At 41.3% G+C, this 26,071-nt stretch overlaps 1 protein-coding gene across 10 annotated transcripts in view; it reads right to left on the bottom strand.

Annotated features, from left to right (window-relative positions):
- tns1a (tensin 1a) overlaps positions 1 to 26,071 on the bottom strand; it is a 248,155-nt gene that overhangs the window by 120,824 nt on the left and 101,260 nt on the right. For all 10 annotated transcript variants that reach the window (XM_037536614.1, XM_037536609.1, XM_037536615.1 and 7 more), the window contains exon 3: positions 15,612 to 15,649. In XM_037536614.1, coding sequence (XP_037392511.1) covers positions 15,612 to 15,649 — 38 coding nt within the window. The remainder of the gene's footprint in view (positions 1 to 15,611; positions 15,650 to 26,071) is intronic.

The following is a 26,071-nucleotide window of genomic DNA, read 5'->3' as shown; positions in this document are numbered from 1 at the left end:
GTTTTATGCTCTTGTGTTGAAGCTGTAATAACTGAGGCAAGATAAACATGGCAAATAGAGATAAGGCTGAAAAACAGCTTTAAGATGCAGATGAGGCCTGGAGCTCCAAGATCACTGTGCTGGATGTAGTGAATATTGGTGCTGAGAGAGATGAATGGGGCAGGGCTGCTGTTGTTAGGTGGAGTCTCCTGGAGGAAAAGCCAGGCCAGGCTGATCCGGAACACTGAACCATTACACATACTTCCTTCCAAGCATTGAAATCCACATTTACCCAAGCTCACACATAAAAGTATACACACACATATAAACACACACACACATTATTACCAAATACTCACCCTATATTTTAATGATTTAACTTTGGTTTGAATATGATTTGATAACGCGTCTCAACTTATAGAATGTTTTTGGCATTATTATCATAAATTGTAGTTGATGTTGCCGACTGATGTCTGTCGATAGAAACAGAAGTCCTGTCATTAGCACTACTGAACATTGCATTCCCTCTGAATTTTGGCACAAACCAATGACCAAGCACAGATTTTAGGTCAGAGAGGAATCTCAGGCTCCAGAATATCCTAAAAGGCTCTGAGTTTTCTTTTCTGGTGATAATGACTGAGTTCAACTTTTGTACATTGTAGATAATGACAGGTAGACAATGACAATCGCCTTGTAAAAGCCCCATTGCCATCCAGCTCAAATACACTGATCACAGGCCTACCCTAGATTTGTTTTCTATGAGTGCTGTCATTAGATTACAACCAATCAAATTCAGTATACTCGCCACATCATTCCTGAATGTGCAAGGAACCATTCAATCAGCTGGTCTTAAGCTCCATCTTATTTTCTCAGTCTTCCAGTCTTTGCTTAATATCAGCTACTATCTGCCATTGTCTCAAGCCTTCAGTTCTTTGTCAGTGTGCCAGTGTTTGAATTTGTTCCAGCTGCAGTCAAAAATGTACCTGCGGGATCTGTAGACTAGTCATTGCACAATGTTTCTGGGCTACCACTTACCACACACCAGTTCTGCGAAAGATTTTCAAAATCTTTCTGAAAATTGTTTTTAGTTCTCTTTCCTAGCTGCTATTTTGAGGTCCTGTAACATTTAGGACACTGTGCTAAGAATTCTAAGCACAATAAACAGGAAAAAAAAAATGCTTGGTTGATTATTTATAGTTTCATTGAATTTTTTCACTATTTCAACCAATCACTAGTAGTCCAAAACCAACCATCCATCATTTTCTGAGGCTTCTATGTGACTGACCGTCGTATTTTAATTCCAGTCCTTCCCTTCAGCTAAACCATGTTAGAGCTTTCCTTCACCAACCACAATAAACAACCTTCTAAGTTCTGAGACACTGGCAGCACCTCCAAACACATCTCAATCAGCCAGCTCCATCATCTTTGTGGACATGAGCTACGGAGGTCATTACGGGCAAACCACAGTTGTTACAAAGCTAGCGTACCCTCCGGGCTCCAGTAACAGAGATCAATGCAGGGACGGCCACGGTCGTAGCAAGGAAAATACATTACTCATCATTAACAGTGGAGAAAAGGCCTGGAGATCAGCCTGAATGCTCATTAATCGGCTGTCTGCTTTCGTCCAGACAAAGTTGCTTTCTTTAGTCAGCACTGGTCATTAAACGCACAACACCATGTTTCCCTATGCAAACAAGAACCGAAACCAGGTTCAAACCAGAGGCCACCAATAATACACCATTCTGTTGCTACCATAATTCCCAAATGTGGGTGAAGATTTTGTAAGATATAGGAACAATAACATCCTATCTCACAGGAAATTCAACAGAAGGTCTGTTAAAATGATCTGCATACAATAATGCTGCAAAATCTTCAGGAACCCACAGCTTTGTTTTCATACTCTGAGTCTATGGTCAAACACAGTCCAAATTTACTGGGGGAAGTGTGATAAAAACTTGCCAAGGAATTTGCTAATGAAGAGTGTTAATATTATTATACTGAACTCTTGAATCATGTGTTCCTTTTGAAATGCGATCATCAAAGTAGTGTGAGAGTATTTTTCACAATGAGACGGGAGAATACTCCGGAGCATTCATCAGTCTCAGGGGCTCTTATGACTACATAATCTGTTGTTTGTCTAGAATTTAGTGACGAAATAAAGCATCACTTTCAGACACAAATAGGATATTTACTCAAGATTTCAGTAGGCCTATTACAGAATCTATAAACCCATAAAAACTTTGTGAAGAAGAAGCAGATGCGGGAAACACAGCCCTTTGAATGGGTGCTCTTTTTTAACATGCAGCAGGGGGAAAACCCGCCAGCAGAGCTCTCTAAACAGCTAGGAAACAGGGAAGGTCACCTACAATCATACATCTCACATACATGGTAGACACTGAACCAGACCAGCACAAGGCAACAGGAACACCACATATACATCCCCAAGCCCACAACAACAACTACTTTCATGTTTAAGTCTCTCACAACACTGCCACAGCAGTACCTCCGTACCATCTGCTCCTCATGGCCACGCCTCCCATGCATTCACGCCCAATTCAGCCGGTAGCAAGTAATAATAATATTATTACTGTCATGTCAAAACTTTGTTAGTTCATTTTTTCTACATTCATTTAAAAACGTCAGCTGCTCTTGTTTATTGCATTCCATCACAAACAGATCAATTGAAATATAATAAAGAGATGTTGCAAAATTACTTGAAATGAAAAGAGGTTTTTATTCCATCTCCTAAATGGCTATAGGACATAGGGCTAGATTCATAAAACTTGGCAGTGACAGCTCTAGGGCACACAAAATGTGTGGCACGATGAATAAGACAAATTCATACAGTCAGTATGATGGTGATTAGTGTGCCTAGGCAGGAGCCAATCAACAATTACATACAACAGGCAGACTTACACTGTGGGCACAATTATTAGGCAAGGATTATTTTTATTAATGAGCAGCTCCAGCGCTCTCGGTTAACCCAAAAAATGTTAATAAACCTCAAACATGAATGTTTAAGAAAGTAAAAGTGAAGTTTTGGCTTTCTAAGGTGAATATCTATATGTGCACATTTATTGGGAAACTATGATGGTGCAGAATTATTACGCAGCTAAATGAAAAACATTTTCCCATCTCACTTTATTTTCATCTGTTCAAGTGAGAATTATAAACAAACAACTCAAAACTTTCCAATGAACATTTCTGAGAAATAAAAAAAAATCAGTGCCCAGTACAGCCGCCCTTCTCTTCAATAACAGTGATAAGCCTTCCATTCACGGAGTCGGTCAGTTTCTTGATTGCTGACAACTTTTTGTGCAGCAGCAGCCACAGCCTCCCAGACCCTGTTCAGAGAGTTGTCCTGTTTTCCTTCACTGTAAATCTCCCGTTTAAGAACTGCCCACAAGTTCTCAGTTGGGTTCAGGTCAGGTGAGGAAGGGGGCCACGTCATAAGTTTTTCATCTTTAACGCCTTTACTGGCGAGACGTGCAGAGGAGTACTTGGATGCATGTGATGGAGCATGTCCTGCATAAAAATCATGGTCTTTTTGAAAGATGCAGATTCTTCCTGGACCACTGCTTAAAGAAAGTGTCTTCTAAAAACTGGCAGTAGGCTTGGGAGTTGATTTTGAGCCCATCTTCAACCCCAAAAGGTCCAACCAGTTCATCTTTAATAATACCAGCCCATACCAGCACCCCACCTCCACCTTGCTGGCGTCTGACTCGAAGTGGAGCTCTGTGCCCGTTACTGATCCAGCCACAGGCCCGTCCATCTGGTCCATCAAGAGTCACTCTCATTTCATCAGTCCATAAAACCTTTGAAAAATCTGTCTTCAGATTCTTCTTGGACCAGCCTAGATGCTTCAGCTGATGTGTTCAGTGGTGGTCGGGTTTCAGCCTTCCTTACCTTGGCCACGTCTCTGAGCACTGAACATCTTGTGCTTCTTGATACTCCAGCTAGGCTGCAGTTCTGGAATATGACAGAACTGGAAGATAATGGGTTCCTGGTGGCTTCACGCTTGATTCTTCTCAAATCCTTGGCAGTTACTTAGTGTCTTTTTTTCTCAGCACATTTCTTGCGACCCTGTCGACTATTTGCAACAAAACGTTTGATGGTTCTGTGATCACACCCCAATATCTCAGCAATTTCAAGAGTTCTGCATCCCTCTGAGAGACTTTTGGTCATTTTTGACTTTTCAGGGTCAGTTCAATCTCTTTTTTGGCCCATTTTGCCTGAAGAAAAAAGCTGCCTAATAATTATAAACACACCTTGATATGGGGTGTTGACCTCCTTAGGCCACACCCTCCCTCATTACACAGATACACATCACCTGCGAGGCTTAAATCCATTAAGAATTCAAGTTTATCCAGCTTGGAGTTAGAAAATATGCCTAAAAGTGATAATATGGTCAAAATACTCACTTGCCTAATAATTGTGCACACAGTGTATATTTTGTACAAAATTACTAGTAACTACTTATGAGTTATTGCCGGTGTCATTTTAGGCTAGAACGGTTTGCCATATGTGCCTTCCATTTATGACTGTGAGTACTGGATCATGGTTTCGCACTGTTTGCCTGATTTTCTGTGATACATCTGTGATGTAATTACTCATTGGTAAGAATTCAGGGGGTTTTCTTTTTCATTTTACTAAGATTTACTAAAAATGTTTACTAACATGAATTAAAGTTAATTAATTAAATTAATTAATTACATTAATTAATGAAAGTTTTTTTTACCCCACACAATTAAATAATTAAATAAATAATCATTTAATCCATATTGGCTTCTTACTGGGAAAAAAATTACAGCCAAAGTGGCCCAGGCCTTATTTTTTGCACATGTTATGAATCGCTTCTGGCACTTGTAAATGAATGAGAAGGGCAGCCATGCTGCCTGTAGTCCTTGTTTATGAATGAGCAAATGTGTTATCATTATAGAGAATATAAAAATATAAAAGAACGCTAATTTATTCACTTGAAGTAGTACAATCATATGCAACACCTTTGCGCATGGTCAGATTACATGTTTTATGACATCCTCTACAGAGAACATGAATCTGCACATTTTAATGCACTCCAATATGTTAAACTCAGACTAAAACTAAAAGTTTGTTCCCAGTAAAGAACGTGTTTACTTAGAAACTTTTGTATACAACAAGTATACTGATTACTTCTATAGTCATATAGGCCAAAAATGCAGTTTAACATAAGATAGAACTTAAAAGTAAAACAAATGAATGGCACTAAACCCCAGAAAACCTCATACTTGTGAACTTTCAGAAGTTTAAATGATAGAAGTCTCACATTCCCCAGAGCCGGGAGTCACCTTTGTGGGAAAGCACAGATTCCGCTCTCTCGTGATCTATCAGTCTGAAGGCGCCTTCACTGAGATTTGGCATGTCGCTGAGTAAATTCTTGAAATCCCTTGATATGTCACAGCAGGCTCCATCCTATTGAGCGGCTCTCTTTCAGCAAGCCAGGCCAAATACTATATGCTTCTATTGGAGCAATTTCACTATGCAGTCTGTCACCCCAAAATAATCCTCTGTGATCCAGCCCTGACTCAGAGTTAAATCCATTCAGATATCCACACACAAAGCCTCACTGTGTCCTCATGGTGAGTTCTGATGGGAAAAATCCACTAGAACCCAGATATAACAGCCTCTTATGTTCCTTTTTGTTAAAGGTTTACTGCATTATAGTCAATAATTGATGATTTTAGGACTGTCAATATTACTCAATTAAACTCTATTAATCAATTAAACTCGATGCTCAGTTGAACTTGATTACAATAAAGTGGACGAGTTAGTGGTGCTGACGCGACACCAGCGGGAATACCCACAGTGCAGCCTGCTGTTGTTCACTGCTGTTGTTCTGCTGTTGCTGTTGAGTCGTGGCTAACTGAGCTAACCCCAGATGCTAACATTGCACTGAAGGGCTTCCAAATTCAGCAGGCAGACAGGACGAAGGAAAGCGTAAGAGAAAAGGAGCAGGACTGGCCGTGTACATAAACAATAAATGGTGCAATCCAAGACACGTTACTGTTAAAGAACAGATATGCAGCAGGGATGTTGAACTGTTAGCTGTTAGCATGCGGCTGTACTATCTACCTCGTGAGTTCTCACGTTATCGTGATAACTGCGTACATTCCTCCCTCTGCTGACGCGTGCACGGCATGTGACATCATCCACTCAGTCACGAGCAAACTCCAAACACAGCATCCACAAGCTCTCATCCTCATTTCGGGGGATTTCAATCATGCTTCCCTGTCCTCCACACTTCCCAACTTCAAACAGTATGTGACTTGCAACACCAGAGACAATAAAACACTGGACCTGGTTTATGCAAACACCAAAGATGCATATAACACAGCACCCCTCCCACCCTTGGGCAAGTCGGATTACACTCTGGTACATCTCCTGCCTGTCTACAAACCCACTGTTCACAGGTGTCCTGTCAACACAAGACACGTGAGAAGTTGGTCCAACGGGGCCTATGAGGCTCTGCTTTGAAACAACAGATTGGGAGGTTCTCCGTGACCCACATGGTGAGGATGTCGATGGTCTCACTGACTGCATCACAGACTACATACATTTCTGTGTGGAGAACACTGTACCCACCAAGACTGTACGGTGTTTTTCCAATAACAAGCCCTGGGTTACCCCAGATCTGAGGGCCCTTCTGGAAGAAAAGAAGAGGGCATTTAGATCCGGAAACAAAGAGGAAATGAGGAGAGTACAGAAGGAGCTGCGGAGGAAAATCAGGGAGGGCAAAGACCAGTACAGGAAGAGAATGGAAGGCCAGCTGCAACAGAACAATGCAATTGGAGTTTGGAGGGGTCTTAAAACATCTCAGCTTTTAAGGAGTCCAACAGGCAGCCTGTAGGAAACCTGCAATGGGCAAAGGACCTCAATTCCTTCTTCAGCAGATTTGATCTGGTAGCTGACCGTCCCTCAGCCCAGCTTGCACCCCTGCTTTCAGCTCCCAGCATTCAGCACCTGTGCTCCTCTGCCCCTAACCAGAGAACAAGTGAGGAGGGAAGATGAAGGTGAGGAAGGCAGCAGGTCCAGACAACATCAGTCCTGGGATCCTGAGGCACTGCACAGCCAACTGTGTGGGATAGTAAAGGAATTTTCAACCTAAGCCTGAAACAGGAGAGAGTGCCAGTACTCTGGAAGACATGTGTAGTACCTATCCCAAAAACTGCACACCCCAGTGATCTGAATGGCTACAGACCAGTGGCACTGTAGAAAGAATTGTTCTTGCCCATCTTCGTCCACTGATGGGACCATCTATGGATCATCTGCAATTTGCCTACCAGCCAGGCATTGGAGTGGAGGATTCAATAACTTACCTACTCCACAGATCCCTCGCTCATCTTGAAAAGGCGGGAGCACTGTTAGAATCATTTTCTTTGATCTATCAAGTGCCAGCAGAACTGCCTCCAGATCAACACAGCTAAAACCAAAAAGCTGGTGGTGGATTTGCACAGGACTAAGATCTCCTCACCCACTTCAGTGAACATCCAGGGAAGTGACATTGAGATTGTCAAGACCTACAAGTACCTGGGTGTTCATCTAAACAACAAACTGGACTGGTCTGACAACACACAGTCACCAGCCACTTTATTACAATTGTTTGTTAACACAAATAGCTAATCAGCCAATCACATAGCGGCAAATCAATGCATTTGATCTGAGTATTTCAGAAACTGCTGATCTACTGGGATTTTCACGCACAACCATCTCTAGGGTTTATAGAAAATGGTCCGAAAAAGAGAAAATATCCAGTGAGCGGTCAGTTGTGTGGACGAAAATGCCTTGTTGATGTGAGAGGTCAGAGGAGAATGGGCAGACTGGTTCCAGATGATAGAAAGGCAGCAGCAACTCAAATAACCACTTGTTACAACCAAGGAATGCAGAACACCACCTCTGAACGCTCAACACGTCGAAGCTTGAAGAAGATGGGCTACAGCAGCAGAAGACCACACCGGGTGCCACTCCTGTCAGCTAAAAGCAGGAAACTGAGATTACAGTTCACACAGGCTCACCGAAATTGGATAACAGAAGACTGGAAAAATGTTGCCTCGTCTGACGAGTCTCGATTTCAGCTGCGACATTCAGACGGTCGGGTCAGAATTTGGCGTAAACAACACGAAAGCATGGATCCATCCTGCGTTGTATCAGTGGTTCAGGCTGGTGGTGGTGGTGTGATGGTGTGGGGGATATTTCCTTGGCACACTTTGGGCCCCTTAGTACCAATTGAGCATCGTTTAAATGCCGCAGCCTACCTGAGTATTGTTGCTGACCATGTCCATCCCTTTATGACCACAGTGTACCCATCTTCTGATGGTTACTTCTAGCAGGATAGTGCACCATGTCACAGAGCTCATATCATCTCAAACTGGTTTCTTGAACATGACAATGAGCTCACTGTAGTCCAGTGGCCTCCACAGTCACCAGATCTCAATCCAATAGAGCACCTTTGGGATGTGGTGGAACGGGAGATTCACATCATAGATGTGCAGCCGACAAATCTGCAGCAACTGCATGATGCTATCATGTCAATATGGACCAAAATCTCTGAGAAATGTTTCTTCGTATGCCACAAAGAATTAAGGCATTTCTGAAGGCAAAAGGGGGTCCACCTTTTACTAGCAAAAGTACCTAATAAAGTGGCCAGTGAGTGTACACCCTGTATAAGAAAGGCCAGAGCAGACGCCACCTGCTGAGGAGGCTCCGGTCCTTTGAAATACAGGGTGGACTCCACTCTTTTTATGACTCTGTGGTGGCATCAGCCATCTTCTATGGCCTTCCCCTGCTGGGGAAGCATTACAGCAGCAGACAGGAAGAAACTGGACAAGCTTATCAGGAAGGCTGGTTCTGTCCTGGGCTGTGCGCTGGACCCAGTGGGGGAGGAGGTGGAGAGGAGGATGTTGGCCAAGCTTGCATCCATAATGGACAACCCCTCACACCCACTACAGGAGGCAGTTGCAGCACTAGGCAACTCCTTCAGTGACCGGCTCCTCCACCTGCGATGCAGAAAAGAGAGATGCCGCAGCTCCTTTCTCCCCACTGCTGTTCGGCTCTACAACCAGAACCTCCCCAAGCAGAGACTCAGACACTCTCCGTCATAAACACACTATGGATTCACACCTCACTCTATCACAGTGCACTCTATCCCGAACACACCACATAGACCTGTATCTTATCCCACCTCTAATTAATGTGCAATATCTGCTGCTGACAGAATGGTACAAGTGCAATACATATGCAAGTTCTGTGCAATATCTATAATCATTACTGTGCAATATCTACAATTTCTGTGCGATATCCAGTCATTACCTGCTCAGAAATGTGTAATATCCATACAACTGCATGTATAAACTGTAAATTTGTATAGTATCTTTATTCTATTTTTATTTTTTATATTGTTCTGCTAACAGACGCCTTGTTTATTTATTTACTTCTATAGTGCAGCTTATATTTTGTATTTTGTATGATGCACATTTTTGTCTACTTACTGCTCTTTATCTGCTGACTGTGTGTTCTGCTGTAACAATGCAAATTTCCCCCAGTGGGATAATAAAAGTCTATCTTATCTTAGGTAAACAAAGTCATTCAGACTTGTTGATGTGTTGCTCTGGTCCAGAGAGACTTAACAAGTTAGAATTATTCAGTGGAGGTGACAAGAACCAGACAAGCTAAGCATTTAATGCCCTTAAAAGCTCACAAAGAAGGATTACACAAAATGGTCACAAATACATTCGTTTTATTTTTTATTTTTTTAAGTTTTGCCATGTTTTACCAATATCAACATTACACAAAATATCTCAGAAGACACCTGTAGGTTCACTGGTTTTGGACAATAAATAAAATATATGTAAAAATTACAATATATGTTTGTGTTGTGATCTTATCACTACTACAGTAAAGAAGTGACTCAGTAAGTTTCTCAACAATGGACTATTGCAAACCACTCTGAATGACTTTGTTTACTTCTTAACAACTGAAATATGCAGAAACTTTGAAAAATCGATGGAATTTCCCTGTAAAAAAAAGTGCTGGTATCGGCACTGAAGCAAGCAAAATGTGGGCAGTGTAGGATCATTCTTACATTATTACAAGTAGTATTAAAGATGCTCACTGCAAAATTTGTAACATCATTATTTAAATGCAAGCCATGCCAAAGAGCACAGCGACTGTTTGTAGCTCCCCCAACCAGTTAAAATTCAAAGTTAGTATGTTTTATTTGTGACACAGAATAGTTTTAATAGAATATTGGAATTATAGGGGTTATAGGCATTTATCACATAGTCAGGTTAGACAGAGCTACCACACTTACTGTTGGCACATATTGGTAGATAAAATCGGTGTTGGCCACAAAATATTTATATTGATCCGGTCCTCATAGTGACACCCCTACCCTCTTTTACATACTCCACCAAAACGTCAATCTCATAATAATTTTAGCACCAAGTTATGGCTACACAGCCATAACCTCTGGTTAAATTTGCTTGTTTTTGTGTGCCCCGCTGGACGCCTGGCCTGACATTTCCTTCTGGCACTCACAAAACTCTTGACTCATGACGTCAGTTTATCTTCGTTCATCATCCTGTCAGGATGTTTGGTGAATACAGTAATTAGTTTTGCTAGGAACATATAGACAAAGTAACTATAAACAGTACATGAATTGGCAGAGAATCTGTGCCTTATTGTGGAAAAATAGAGGGGTGAGCTTGTATTTGGCAGTCCCAGTGAGGTTCCCATGTCAGGGCACCTCTCACCTCTTTGGGAAACCATCAGCAACATATATCCTCTACAGCACAAAGGCCGCACACACAAATTACTGACAGCTGAAAGAGTTTCAGCAGAGGCTGGTGTTAATTCCTACTGCGTAAAACACACATTGCCTATACCTGTAAAGACCTGAAGGTGCCAAGCTTAGATGACACTATAGCATAAGGCAAACAGTTACCTTCTGCAGAATTATTGCAATAAACAATACCATTACAACATACATACTCAGCACAACATGTGAGCGTTACAGAGCCTCACCTTATAGCTTGCATTTTCCATGATGATACTGTAATCACTATTCTGTTACCAAATGAGAGAGCTTTGCATGTTATTTCATGTTACCCCAGTATTCTTGTACTATGTACTATATAGATATATAGATAGTTCTATACTATGTACAAAGTTCTATCTATGTACATATATGTATATATAGTACATTTGTACTATATCGGTATAGTGTACTATATCTTGTGACATAACCTAAAATAGTTTTCAAAGTATGTACGGTACTGTAATACTGTAATGCACATATGCTGGCCAAAAGGCAAAGCAAAACACCCACATGACATCAAAGGACCTGTACGCAGTGTTAGCTGAGACAGGAGTGGTGCACCATTCTACTGTATAGTGTTTCTTACACAAACACGACCTGCACAAAAGAAGAAAACTAGACCCCATCAAAAAGGTCAAAACCTGAAGTTTGTAAAACAACATCTAGATTAGCCCGACACACTTTGAACAAATGCACCGTGGATGAATTAAATGAAACAATGACCATATTAGCAATAACCATAAAATGGCACAATCACCAATTGTATTTTCGGAGAAAAAAAGGAGTGGTGTTTCACAAGAATAAAAGTTAAGCATGGGGGTGGATATATTGTGTGGCAGCCAGTGGTGCAGGAGGACACTGCAGTGATGGAGGGAAGAATGGATTCAATTGAATACCAGCAAATTCTTAAAGGAAATGTGCCACAGTCTGTCACAAAGCTGAAGATGAAGAATGGACAGTGATCTACACCATACCTCAAAAACCTTTACATGTGTTTACTCCTCACATAATGTAAAAATAACAGCAGAAAAGTTATGCTAATATGTTAAAAGTAACATAAACTTGAAAGCTCAATAATTCAAGAGAAAGCAAGGTGTCTTCAAGCTGTGCAGCGCAATGTAATGTGATTTCTTCTGAGAGACCCCCTCACAAGGATTTAGCTAACATAAAATAATGAACAGTCATCCAAGTATTAGATTTGACCAGTTAGTAACCTCTGTCCTTCTTTCACTCTCTTTCCCTACAAAACAAAATATTTCTCCCCCATTTCCTTCAGCATTCCTTTCTTTTCCCGCTCACCCCCTCCAAAACAAGCCTCTGTCCCATCAGGACCCCCTGTAGCAGAGTAACAGAGAGCAAGGTTTATTATTAGATCTAGTCAATACGAGAGGGACGCATGGGCCAAAGCAAACAGCCTCTGAGACACTGAGCACTTGTTTTCGAGCTCCGTGAATTTCCAGGGAAAACATAAAGCATCAGCAAAGTCCACATTACCATTTACTTCACTGATGGATGTACACTGAGAATGAACCTTGAGTGACCTAGAACTGAGGTTAACAAGCCATAATAAAGGTTCTATATCACCTAAACTCTTAATTGGTGACCTGTGGACTTTCTTCTAGTAAAATATGCACAGAAGTGACCATAATTCCATGTAATTCCAGGGGGCAGTCGTGGGCTGGAGGTTAGGGATCTGGCCCTGTGACCAGAAGGTTACCGGTTCGATCCCCAGGGCCGACAGTCCATGACTGAGGTGTCCTTGAGCAAGACACCTAACCCCCAACTGCTCCCCGGGAGCCGTGGATTGGGCTGCCCACCGCTCCGGGCAAGTGTGCTCACTGCCCCCGAGTGTGTGTTTGTTCACTAGTGTGTATGTGGTGTTTCACTTCATGGATGGGTTAAATGCAGAGGTGAAATTTCCCCAGTTGTGGGACTAATAAGGGTCACTTAATAATAATTAATAATAATAATAATAATGTTGAAAGTAAGGTCTGGTACATTGTCACAGTTGGCTCCTCCCTGTCCATGTGTTCTTGTTTTGGTTTGTAACTCCGCCCCTGATTGTTTTCACCTGTCCCTGGTTGTTCCATGTATTTAAGCCCTGTGTTTGCCCCTTGTGTTTGCCAGTCTTTGTATCCTTGTACCTGGTCTTTGTTTGTGTTGGTTCTGATCTTTTGGTATGTCAAACCCTAAATCTGTACGTGTCGGCTCATTGACATACCAAAAGATCAGAACCAACACAAACAAAGACCAGGTACAAGGATACAAAGACTGGCAAACACAAGGGGCAAACACAGGGCTTAAATACATGGAACAACGAGGGACAGGTGAAAACAATCAGGGGCGGAGTTACAAACCAAAACAAGACCCGCCGGCAGTCGCAGCGCCTCCGGACCCGCCGCCAGTCGCCGCGCCTCCGGACCCGCCCTTCATGCATCAGAGCAGTCTCACACTACAAGAGACTCTCCTTTGGATGCGTAGTTTGCTGTCTCCTGTACAAGAGATGGACGTCGCACCAGACCCGCCTGCCTCCGTGGACGTCGCAGCAGGCAGCAGGTTCCTGTGTCTCCTTTTGTTTCTGTTCCTGTTTCTGTTTCCGTGCCCGTTTCCGTTCCTGTGTCTGTCTTGGTGCCTGTTCCCCTGTCTTTTGCGTGGTCTGTTATTCGTTCTTGTTTTCCTCGTCCTGTGTCTCCGGTCGTCTCTCGGTCGGCGTCGTTTTTTGTTGTGCCTCCTCGTCCTCCCTCCGTTTTTTGTCCTCGTTCTTTTTCGTCTGTTCCTGTGTCTGGTGTGTCTCCGTCTGTGTCTGTTCCTGTTTCTTGTGGTTCTTCCTCTGTGCCTGTTTCTGCCTCTTGTGGTTCTGCGTCTGTATCGATTTCTTGTTCTGCCTCTGTGCCCGTTTCTGCCTCTGTGCCCGTTTCTGCCTCTGCTCTGGCTTTGGTGTCTGTGCCTGTTGTCTAGTTTGGTTTTGTCTTTCTGGGTTTTGCTTTCTTGTTTTGTTTTCGGTTCTGTGTGGCACGCCTCGGTGGGCTCCTGGGCTCCTCCCAGTCCTGTCCATGTGTTCTTGTTTTGGTTTGTAACTCCGCCCCTGATTGTTTTCACCTGTCCCTCGTTGTTCCATGTATTTAAGCCCTGTGTTTGCCCCTTGTGTTTGCCAGTCTTTGTATCCTTGTATCTGTGTACCTGGTCTTTGTTTGTGTTGGTTCTGATCTTTTGGTATGTCAAACCCTAAATCTGTACGTGTTGGCTCATTGACCCTGGACTGTTCTGACTACGACCCTGGATTTGCCCATAATAAATCTCGCTTATCTCAGCGTGTGCGTCCGCCTCCTCGCTCCACCTTACATACATATACTACCTAAGTCTGACATTAGTGGCACATTCTCACATATAGTGTTTTCCTGTGAAGCAGTAAAGTGGGCATATTATATATAACCTTCCACTTATAACCAAGGTCTACAGACATCTTTTTTTCCAATTTTGTTTCCAAATAAAAGTCAGATCAGTTTTTTACTTTACCTAAATAAACGATAATTCTTCAAAGATCATGCTACACTTGTTAAGCCTTGGCAGTTTTAAGATGTGATTGTGCAGTTATTTCAAACTTACAGACACATCACAAAATGTGTATCACGAAATGTTTAACTAGAATCTCATATTTGGGTTTTGATGTTTGATCCCTGTTTTTTGTTTCATTTTCTTTGGCATTCATAGTTCGTTCGACTGTTGCTGTGTATTGTGTGCTCTATAGCCATGGATCCCACTTTTGGCACTAAACTATCAGCCTGATAATTTGTTATATAACAAGCCATTCTTAACTTGAACTAGGTATGTTTGAGCAGAAAAACACTAAAATTTGCAGGACCAGGGTTGGGAAACTGGACTTTGGATCAGTACGTTTTAAAGTGTGGGTTGCGATTAACCAGTGGGTTGCAGTATGAGGGGGTCGAAGATGCTGGAACAGGGCATGTTGTTTAGTTTTTCCATGAGAGCACAAATAAATGAAACACATTGGATCAGAGGCAGAAGCATTCCATTTCTACACAGCACCACTGCCAACCACTCCTGTGTATGACCTTTTATACCAGCAACATAAGGCAACAAGTGTACTTAACATGTTTCATGCCAAGAATGAAAAAAAAAAATTTTCTCAAAGCTTCCAGTCTATTTTTGCTGCTTACCAGAAGATGTATGCTGCTAGGAGCAAGTAGAAAATATTCTTGTATATTACTCATGACTGCTCAACTTTAAAACAATAATGAAATACATGAACGTGTTTAAATGGTAGACAATGGCTGAATGCATTACATGTGGATATAGAATAAGTAGTTATTATTTCTTTGTTACTGCAAATGATCTCTGTTCTGAATGGCTGCCCTGTATTGTTCATCTTTCAAAACGCAATCAGGGCTGAAACACAACTTATAACTTCAGTGCAAATAGAAGGAGCTAAGCTGATGTAGGCAGTTCAGTTTTCCATGATATGGGTCTTTAAGTACTGTATATAGCCACAATAAGCTTGTAAAAGCAAATTGTCTATCACAATAAAAAAAATGCATCACCATAGTTATTTATCATAATATTGATAATTATAACTCATCATCATTTCAGCCCACCTTTAGCTGAAATGCATTCAGTTACCAAGCAGTGGCCCATAAGGCACAGCATGAGCGTCTACTCTTTAAGAAGGGGTTTTCCACACCAGGATGAATCACTAATGCAACAAATGCTCTCAAATGTTGTTCAGCTTTAGTCTTAGTAGAAAAAAACCTCAGTGGCCTACCTTCACCTCGCATTTCTTGTGGCAGGACAATTTGCAGACTGGAAGGAAAACACAAGAAACAAAGCAGTTGAAAGACTGCAGAGCAGCATCATAGCACAAGTTAATTTTTACAACAAAGCATTTGATGTCATGGTTGCTTCTCATACACGTGTAACTAAATTTGTGTTTTATTTTTATTACAGTTTCTTACCACTGTCCACTGGCCACTGAAATGACCTGGGCAGGACTTCAGCTTAGAATCAATTGTGATCAGCCTGTTTACATACATTCAATGAGCAGTTCATCCCTACCACCCTTATTATTTTGCAGGTTTTGATTATTGTCCTAAAGTTTTTGTGATACAGGAAATAGGAATGAGGTAAATTTCCATGTTAGGTGTTGGGGTTAAGTACAGCAGTGTCTTTGTGTATGTAAGCATCTGCAAGCATTTTCTGAGCTCCAGAAATACACCGTTCTGGATGAGTTCCTGGACTGTTAGACTGTTTGTGGACTTCGGCTCGGCTTTCAACACCATAGTGCCAGAGGTCACACTCTCCCAGCTGTCTCAGCCAGATCCCATCTGATCCTATTGATCATAGTTGATCATCATCTTCACAAATAGCAGATAGCAGGTGCGGCTTAGAAAACACATCAGACGCCAGGACCCAGAGGGTTGTGTGCTCTCACCCCTTCTCTTCAGTCTCTACACCAACAACTGTGTCTCTAAACAACCAGCTGTGATGATCCTGAAGTTTGCAGATGAAACCATGAGAGCCACCTGCTGCTGACTATGCAAAATACTCAAGCCAAGCCAAGAGAGGTCAACACAGAATGCTCTGTCTGAGAGGTGAGAAGAAATGGAAAATTAAAAACTTTTAAATAAAAAAAAAAAAGAAATTAAACTTAAACCGTAGAGCCTGATGATTCAGTTCTACACAGCGATCCTGTGTCCATCCTCACATCATTCATAACCATCTGTTTTGGTTCCTCCACCTCACAAGAACATGCCAAACTCCAGCACATGACAATGGGGGAGAGGACCATTGAATGCATTCTGCCAACGCTTCATGACAACAACAGGGTCATGACACTGGCTGACCCCTCTCATCCTGTACATCACCTATTCCATCAACTCCCCTCAGGTAGAAGATTCAGGGCCATCAAAACCAGCTTATCCAGGCATGTTAGCGCTTTTCCCCCAGAGCTGTAGCATTCATTAACACCTCAGACTTTCATTTTAAACTAGACAAAACCAAACTAATAAACCTTTCTACTGTATTATAGCAACTCCTCTGTTGCACAACTGTACATATGTTCATTTTTACAAATGTGCATATCATCCTGTAATATTCTGCATAGCGCTGTTGTCAGAAGAAAACCTTGTATCTCCAAAATAGTAACTTTACAGAAGAAGAAAAAAACCTACTTTAGTTTTAATGTAAGTCAATGGAACCAGACTTTCTTCATTTTAGATTGTTTCTTTTGGTCCATTCATCATGAACTTGTAAAGACTGTAAAGGACAACTGACATTTTCAAACTATGTCAAAAACTAAAATCAGCAATATAATAGTATTATATACTATAATATAATAATAATATAACACCTGCATATGTACAGATATTCATATTAGTATTTTATATATTTATATATATATATATATATATATTCTTTCTTTATTTGTTATTTAGTCTGTGTGCTTGTCTGGCCTAATGTGTGCACTCACCAGGACAAATTTCTTGTGTGTGTAATATACACGGCAAATGAAGTGATTCTGAGCCTTATTCTGAACAGGTGGACAAATGATGCAGAGCAGGTAGAGGAAGCATTTACGGTATCTGTGACTTCCTCTCTTTGCTAGATTATGTATATTCAGAATATTCAGCTTCATGATGTTATTCTAATAGATTTTTTTGTCTTTTTTATTCACTGTAAAATGGTTCTTTTTTTTAACTTTTTGTAACTGGTTTTGTTAACCAACACATAATACATCAATACAATACATCAATTCAGACCTACAGATCATTTCAAATTAGCCCCTGCCTTGTTCCATGATCTACAGTGTTGTTTACCTGAAACTATAATATGAAACAAAACACTCATTACTGCTTCATAAATGTACATGAAATAGCAGATCTATCTTAATCCCTACTACTTTAACTAATATTAATATCAGCGGCTGTGCTTTGAGGTGACTGTGCTGTATCTGACAAAATAATACTGTTCTAAAAACTACCGTGTTGATGTTTTTGATGAAATGTGCTCATTTTGAGACATGTTTGCAGTGTTTTGGTAGCTGTAGGTCATTTAGCATTTAAAATGAACTGTTGTGCTGAGCTAAATGTTTCATGAAGAGCTTGAAAAACTGAAAAATACTTCTAAGCAATTGTAAAAAAAAATGTAAACTGCAGTTTGCTACATCACAAGTAATGCATTGGACAAAAATCAAAGTCCAAATCATTCTAATGGTTGCACAGAATAATAAATGATAAAAATTATAAAATAATGATTGATTGTATGTAAACAATCACAAGTGATTCCCATCTAAGCTGAAGTCCCACCCAAGTGTTGACCATTCATGAAAAGGCAACATTTCCGGAGTTACGTTATTCACAATGTCTCATTTTGGACCCAGCAATGTGAATAAGTAAGAGAACATGACGTGGATGAAACCTTTGGCCAAATGATGGCAACCTGGTAGACTGACTAAAACGTTTAGAGTTTTTTACCATTGCTCACAAGAGTTTTTACCTTTCCCAAAACTCTTCTTACACTCAGCACAACACTTTATTTTCTTTCCTTTCTATTGAAATTGTTTTATCCAACTCAAATAACTACTTTCAATGTAACAATGCAACACCATCCATTTCTGTCATGTTCCACTGTTTACAGTGCTGTTTACATGATTAGCCAAAGAATAATAAACTCATTTCAATACAAAAAACTACAGAGTAAAATTTCACTGTGTCACAGATTGACATAGATTTACATAAAATAGTAGCCTACAACTGGTAATACCAACAGCTGTTAAGAGTTTTGGGTAACTGCGCTGATTGACTGATCTTTACTGTTGCACAAACAATACTGCTGACGTTTTGATCTCATGAGCTTATTTCGAGGTATTTCTGCAGAGCCTTTATGGCAGTAAAGCATTATAAGGGAAGAAATGTGTGATGAGTTTTGAAAAGTAAACCTGGTACTGCAAAATTCTTCCTAGCCATTGAAAAACTGTATGTTTCTATAATACACACACACACACACACACACACACACACACACACACACACACACACACACACTCACAAGTCACTTTATTAGGTACACCTTGCTAGTAAAAGGTTGGACCCCCTTTTCCCTTCAGAACCTAATTCTTAAAAAACTGCCTTAATTCTTCATGGCACTTTCAACAAGGTGTTGGAAACGTTCCTCAGAGATTCTGGTTGGTTATTTGAGTTCCTGTTGTCTTTCTATCATCTGGAACCAGTCTGCCCGTTCTCCTCTGACCTCTCACATGAACAAGGCGTTTTCGTCCACACAACTGACCGCTCACTGGATGTTTCCTCTTTTTCGGACCGTTCTCTGTAAACCCTAGAGGTGGTTGTGTGTGAAAATCCCAGCAGATCAGCAGTTTCTGAAATACTCAGACCAGCCCGTCTGGCACCAACAACCACGCCACGTTCAAAGCCCCTTAAATCCCCTTTCTTCCCCGTTCTGATGCTCGGTCTGCACTTCAGCAAGTTGTCTTGACCATATATGTATATATATATTATAGACTAATTACAATGTGAAACAAAACCCAAAAGAAAACCGCAGAGCCAGTAATTCTTCACAACTTCACAAGTAGATTTGCATAAAATAGTGTATCTACCTAATGTTGACAGTTGTTATTGTTTGTGAGCTGAGTGTGCTCTGAGTGACGCACTGCTGTTGTGAGATCTCTGGTGTTTGTGTTTTAATGGAATGAGTTTACTCTTAATGGTGTTTACAGAATTTTTATAGCAGCAGAGCATTTTGAGTATAAAACATATGAAGCTGTTGTGCCAAACGGTGTGTTTCAGCAGAGAGGTGTATGAAACGCTTTGATTGTAAAAAACAAACAAAAACTGTAACCTCACAATCCTGAATTGGATGTGTCTGTACATCTGCTCAACGTGGACATTCGGTAAGCTGCCATTCACTCTACTGTGCTGCCCTCAAGTGGAGCTTCGCTGCATAAAACATCAAAGTGATGCTCACAGAATGAGAGTCTTCAGCTGACGTCTGTTAAAGGGCAGCAAACATTAAAGTATTCGCATACTTAACAATGAAGTGCAATAGAAAGCAGCAGTAACACCACAGCTAACTAATAAACTCAACTCAGAGCTGACTGGCATGTTAAGGCACTGCAGTAGAAGTACAGAAACAGGCCTGTGCATTAACAGAAAAACTAACCTGCTGGGTGCTCCACCTTGAACCAGCAGTCCTCTGGTTTCTAACATGGGAAGTATATCTTATTACAATGAAAGCCTGTCTATTTGTTTATAGATGGTGTCTGGACATTTACTACCATATGCAAATAAGCAAATAAGTGATGCAAATAAGTATTATTCTTTAATAATTTCAAGAAACAACTGGCAAATGAAAGGTTATGGCATTCTGTAGCAACAGGTTGTACAAAGATGTGATTAAACATGTTAAAAAATACATCCACTTCATTAAGTACACCTTGTAGTCCTATAATTACAGACTGTAGTCCATCTTTTTCTCTGCATAATTTGTCAGCCCCCTTTCACCCTGTTTAACTAGGGTCAGGACCAGTTCAAATTTGGTCTGATAAGTGCATGAACAAAATATGCCTACAAATACATTCACCATACTGATTACTATTATTAAACACAAACTGAATACATTTATTTAGCTAAATGCTCCAATTATGATAGATATGATGGATAGTAAAGAATTAAGAAATGATGATTATTAAGAAATGAAGCAAACATTCTATAGTAAATTAGTGTAAAAATGATTCCAGAGCGAGTTCTTTCTTTTTGTTTTTACTGGCTATGACCCAACTAGGATCGTCTAGTCTTCTCGGCAGGTTTTCATTCCAATAAAGCAGGAGCGCACCCGATCAACTGTTTGAAGCCAGAGGCCAGCTGATTGAAGTGCAATCAATCTGGTGTGCTCCGGTTTTTCTAATGAAAACCTGCAGCCACACTGGCCCTTTGTGGATCAGACTGGACACTCTTAAACTACACAAAACAACAATCTATTCTCCTAAAGTCCTTAGAGCTTTAAAATGTGATTGACAGCTCTGTAATAACTGATATCTGGTAGCTCTTTTGCAGTTCTTTGCAGCTATAGTACTTTTCTTCAGCAACCACTCCAAGACCCCCAAATGTATCTTGCATCATTTCAAAACGTGGAAGGGATGTGTGCGCCCCAGCTCCCCCACTGTCCTTCCAAAATTTATACCAGCGGTCTGAATCTTCTCAGAACTACCACAAGCAGGTGGTAGTGGTGGTTAGTGGTGGTTTGTTAGTGTGTGCTGCTCTGGGACGAGCAGTGTAATAAAACTCCACTCTATTAGACACACCCTGCCGGTCCTCTTTGTAAATGTAAAGTTAGAACCAACAGCTGTTGCTGCACAGTTTGTGTTAGTCATCATCTAGTTCTTCATTGGTGGTCAGTTTCTGGTCACAGGACACCCCTAGCTAGAGATTTTTGGTCGGTGTACCATTGTGAGTCCAGCAGTGACAGTGAGGAACAGTGTAACTCCAGTAACACTGCCGTGTAGGATTCATTCTGCATGGCACGTACATCGCCTCACTGACACGTCACTGCCACGGAGGGGTTTCCTAGTTTCCCACAAAGACTGTAGGTTTTTAGCACAGTTAATGTTGTGATAGGTTCTGCTAAGGGAAATTAGGTCAGACAAGGGGCCCAAAATTCCTACCAGTGCCCCTTCTACCATGTCAGTGCTGAGCATGATCCATCACCCAAACAATACCTGCTCAGTGGTGGTCATATGGGGGTACTGACCACTCATGAACAGTGCAAATGTGGGCTAATAATATGTGCAGAGAAACAGATGGACTACAGTCTGCAGTTACAGAGCTGCACTTGTATGGTAACTGGACCTGGTACAGTTCACAATAAATGCAAGGTGTGAGTGTATACACCATATGATTTGTCTTGACCATCCTCCAGGCCTTCATTAGGGTCTGTTTCTGACCTAAAAGCTACTCTTAGCTGGATGGTTTTACTTTGTGGTCCTCTCTCAACATAGCAGATGCTGCTGTGCCTGATATACTGATACCAGCACCACACGCATTACCATGTCAGTGTCACTGCTGTACTTAGTTCACCACTCAAACAAAATGACCAATGACACATCGGGGAGAGGGCACATGACAAACTGTGCAAGGCAACAGATGGGCTACTGGCTGTAACTGTCCACCTATACACTGAATCTACCCTGTAGGCACAATTATTGGTCACTTTATGAAGGTATTTTACAGTCACCACACCGGTACAACTTTGTAGGTTTCCATTTACTGACTGCAGGTTTTCTGTTGCCATATAATTTATTAGCAGCTGTGTCCATCAATGGAAAGGAACCATCACAGAACCACCATGGACCAGGAGCTAAAGACTTATCATTGATAAGCAGTCAGCAGATGAAACATCTCCTTATCAGTCAGTCTACATCTTCTACCACAGAGTCTTTCACAGTACCTGAAGCCAATACACCTACTGAATATTTAATGACAGCCAGAGAGTGGCTCAAGACTCTCTCTCTGCCTCTCTCTCTCTCTCTCTCTCTCTCTCTCTCTCTCTCTCTCTCTCTCTCTCTCTGTATCTCTCTGTCTCTCTCTCTCTGTCTCTCTCTCTCTCTCTCTCTCTCTCTCTCTCTGTCTCTCTCTCTCTCTCTCTCTCTCTGTATCTCTCTGTCTCTCTCTCTCTGTCTCTCTGTCTCTCTCTCTCTCTCTGTCTGTCTCTCTCTCTCTCTCTCTCTCTGTCTCTCTCTCTCTCTCTCTCTCTGTCTCTCTCTCTTTCTCTCTGTCTGTCTCTCTCTCTCTCTCTCTCTCTCTCTCTCTCTGTCTCTCTGTCTCTCTCTCTCTCTCTGTCTCTCTCTCTCTCTCTCTCTCTCTGTCTCTCTCTCTCTCTCTCTCTCTCTGTCTCTCTCTCTTTCTCTCTGTCTGTCTCTCTCTCTCTCTCTCTCTCTCTCTCTCTCTCTCTGTCTCTCTGTCTCTCTCTCTCTCTGTCTCTCTCTGTCTCTCTCTCTTTCTCTCTGTCTGTCTCTCTCTCTCTCTCTCTCTCTCTCTCTCTCTGTCTCTCTGTCTCTCTCTCTCTCTCTGTCTCTCTCTCTCTGTCTCTCTCTGTCTGTCTCTCTCTCTCTCTCTCTCTGTCTCTCTCTCTCTCTCTCTCTCTCTCTCTCTGTCTCTCTCTCTTTCTCTCTGTCTGTCTCTCTCTCTCTCTCTCTCTCTCTCTCTCTCTCTCTCTGTCTCTCTCTCTCTCTGTCTCTCTCTCTCTGTCTCTTTCTCTCTGTCTCTCTCTCTCTCTCTCTCTGTCTCTCTCTCTCTCTCTCTCTCTCTCTCTCTCTCTCTCTGTCTCTCTCTGTCTCTCTCTCTCTCTGTCTCTCTCTCTCTCTCTCTCTCTCTCTCTGTCTCTCTCTCTCTCTCTCTCTCTGTCTCTCTCTCTCTCTCTCTCTCTCTCTCTCTCTCTTTCTCTCTGTCTCTCTCTCTCTCTGTCTCTCTCTCTCTAAAGCTCACTACATCACACAGATCTACATTAACAGCCAATAAGCAAATGCTCAACATGCTGAAAAGAGGCCATGCTTAGATACGTAGACTAACTAACACACAAATATGTCATGAAGCACGTGTCTGTTCGCATGTCATGATGTGAATACTGTAGTTTTGAAGAATATCCGATTCCAGAAGCTAAACAAAAATGAATTAGTTTCTTGTCTCTGTTGTAAGAAAACTTTAAAAAATGAAATCTTTACAGGAGAATAAAAAACCTGTATGTACATTAAAATAATGTGTTTTTAATGCACTTTAATGTACATCTGTGTAACAGGTAATTCTATTTCTGTTGGTCTATTCATCATTAAATAATGTAATCTAATGGAAAGTTTACAGTTTTGACAGCAACGATGCGTTAAACTGTTTTCCCAAAAGGCATTAAATCCTGTTTCAGCATTAAAGTGGTTTGATGTGAAATGCTCCATCTCTACAGCCAGAACTGTTCACAGCGGTGGAGATAGGAGCCAGACATTTTAAGCATTCAAGGCCTCTTTAAGCTACCTGATGAAAGGTTATGTGAAATGATCATGAACACATTGCTTGATGCCTCAGACAATCTTTCACAACAATTTTCAAAATGTATTTTTTAAATCAATTCATAAGGGAAATGCACATGCAAGACATTGTAAAGCAAAGCAGTAATTAAAGAAAACAATTTGTCAGATTTACCACAACTTACCATTTTTACCATTACCATTAAGCTCAGAAGACACATAGTTTTACTGGTGAGTTTGGCTATATTTATGTTGTAGACTGGCTACTGGTTCCTGTCACCACCAAAATATTGAAATAATAAGTTTCTCCACAATTAAGCACGTCATATCAAACCCCTCTGAAAGACTTTGTTACATCTCATTCTAATTCAAAGACAAAAATAATGGGATTTCTCTTTCAACTAGCTTCAATTTCCCAGAAACAATTCCAGTTTAATGTACTTGAAGCTCTGCTTCCCTCCTAGATACAGATTCTAAACACTGCCATCAACCAGTGTAACCTTCAGCTTGCCTTTAAGAGGACACAGAGAGTTCAGACACAGTTTCCAGCATGCGGTGCCTTTATGAATGGCATTATGATTGCGGTGTCTCTTGAGAGAAAGAGAACAAAGGCCCAGTCTGTCGTCAAAGACAAAAACCAGAAACAAACATACAAGAAGTGCGTAGATTTATAAGTAGAAGGGAAAGGCAGCAGTGCTGGAGCTATGGCAGAAGGAGGAAAACAACTCAGCCATGCAATCTGGGGTCCATTTGTGGACAAAATGAATGCAGGGAAGAACATGGCAATGGAAGGAGAGAAGGATGGGATGGATGAAAGCATAGAAAAGAATGAAGGGACTGAGGCGGTGCTGTCCAGCTCTCTCCTGCTTTGGCCAAACTGGCTGCCCCAGTTTGCTCTTTTTTGTTTGGCATTCAGTGGGGCTGTTTTTTCTGCTGTCAGCTTTTATCTGGGGTAATGCAGAGAGGCTAATTTTAACAGCCGGGAAGCTGCTGAAATCTCAACCCCATTTGTTTATGGATTATTGTGTGCCTGTGGATTGTGTGTGTGTGTGTGTGTGTGTGTGTGTGTGGATGTGTGTGTGTGTGTGTGAATATATGCACCTATGTGTGTGTGGTCAAATACCCAGGTGTGTTAATTGGTAAGTGAAAATAAGTTAAAATACCTTCTAATGGGAACAAACTTAAATACGGTATTTTCCTGCATTTCTGTCCACCATTTCCATTTACTTGATGGGTTTAACATAAAAATATTAAATATAAAATGCACTTTTCTACATGCTACATTTTAGGCTTTAGCTTTCTAACATGTGATATTCAGCATAAACATTTAAAAATGTACATATGGACGTTCTCAGTAGAGGACAAACTCATTTTCACATACAACAAAACGCAACTCAACCAGGGGTTTGCATATGACTATGTTTTACATCTTAAAATTTTGTCCTACAATTGTTTATTTAACTATGACTGTTAAGAGTTTTATGTTGTAATGTTTGTTGTAGGGCCTCAAATTCAAATACAAACAAAGAGGAAAAAAAGTGCTTTAGTTTTTTAACTACATTTACATTTTTTTACACTACATTTCCAAAAGTATTCGCTCATCTGCCTTCTCACGAATATGAATTTGAGTGACATCCCATTCTTAATCCATAGGGTTTAATATGATGTCGGCCCACCCTTTGCAGCTATAACAGCTTCTGCACTTCTGGGAAGGCTTTCCACAAGAGTTAGGAGTGTTTATGGGAATTTTTGACCGTTCTTCCAGAAGCACATTTGTGAGGTCAGACTCTGATGTTGGACGAGAAGGCCTGGCTCACAGTCTCCGCTCTAATTCATCCTAAAGGGGTTCTATCAGGTTGAGGTCAGGACTCTGTGCAGGCCAGTCAAGTTCTTCCACACCAAACTCGCTCATCCGTGTCTTTATGGACCTGCTTTGTGCACTGGTGTGCAGTCATGTTGGAACAGGAAGGGGCCGTCCCCAAACTGTTCCCACAAAGTTGGGAGCATGAAATTGTCCAAAATCTCTTGGTGCTGAAGCTTTAAGAGTTCCTTTCAATGGAACTAACGGGCCGAGCCCAACTCCTGAAAAACAACCCCACACCATGATCCCCCCTCCACCAAACTTTACACTCGGCACAATGCAGTCAGACTAGTACTGTTCTCTTGGCAACCGCCAAACCCAGAGTCATCCATCAGATTGC

Source organism: Pygocentrus nattereri, chromosome 30, assembly GCF_015220715.1.
Source record: "Pygocentrus nattereri isolate fPygNat1 chromosome 30, fPygNat1.pri, whole genome shotgun sequence".
Taxonomy (NCBI): Eukaryota; Metazoa; Chordata; class Actinopteri; order Characiformes; family Serrasalmidae; genus Pygocentrus; species Pygocentrus nattereri.
The sequence above is the reverse complement of the archived record's forward strand: the minus strand, read 5'-3'. Positions and strand labels throughout refer to the sequence as shown.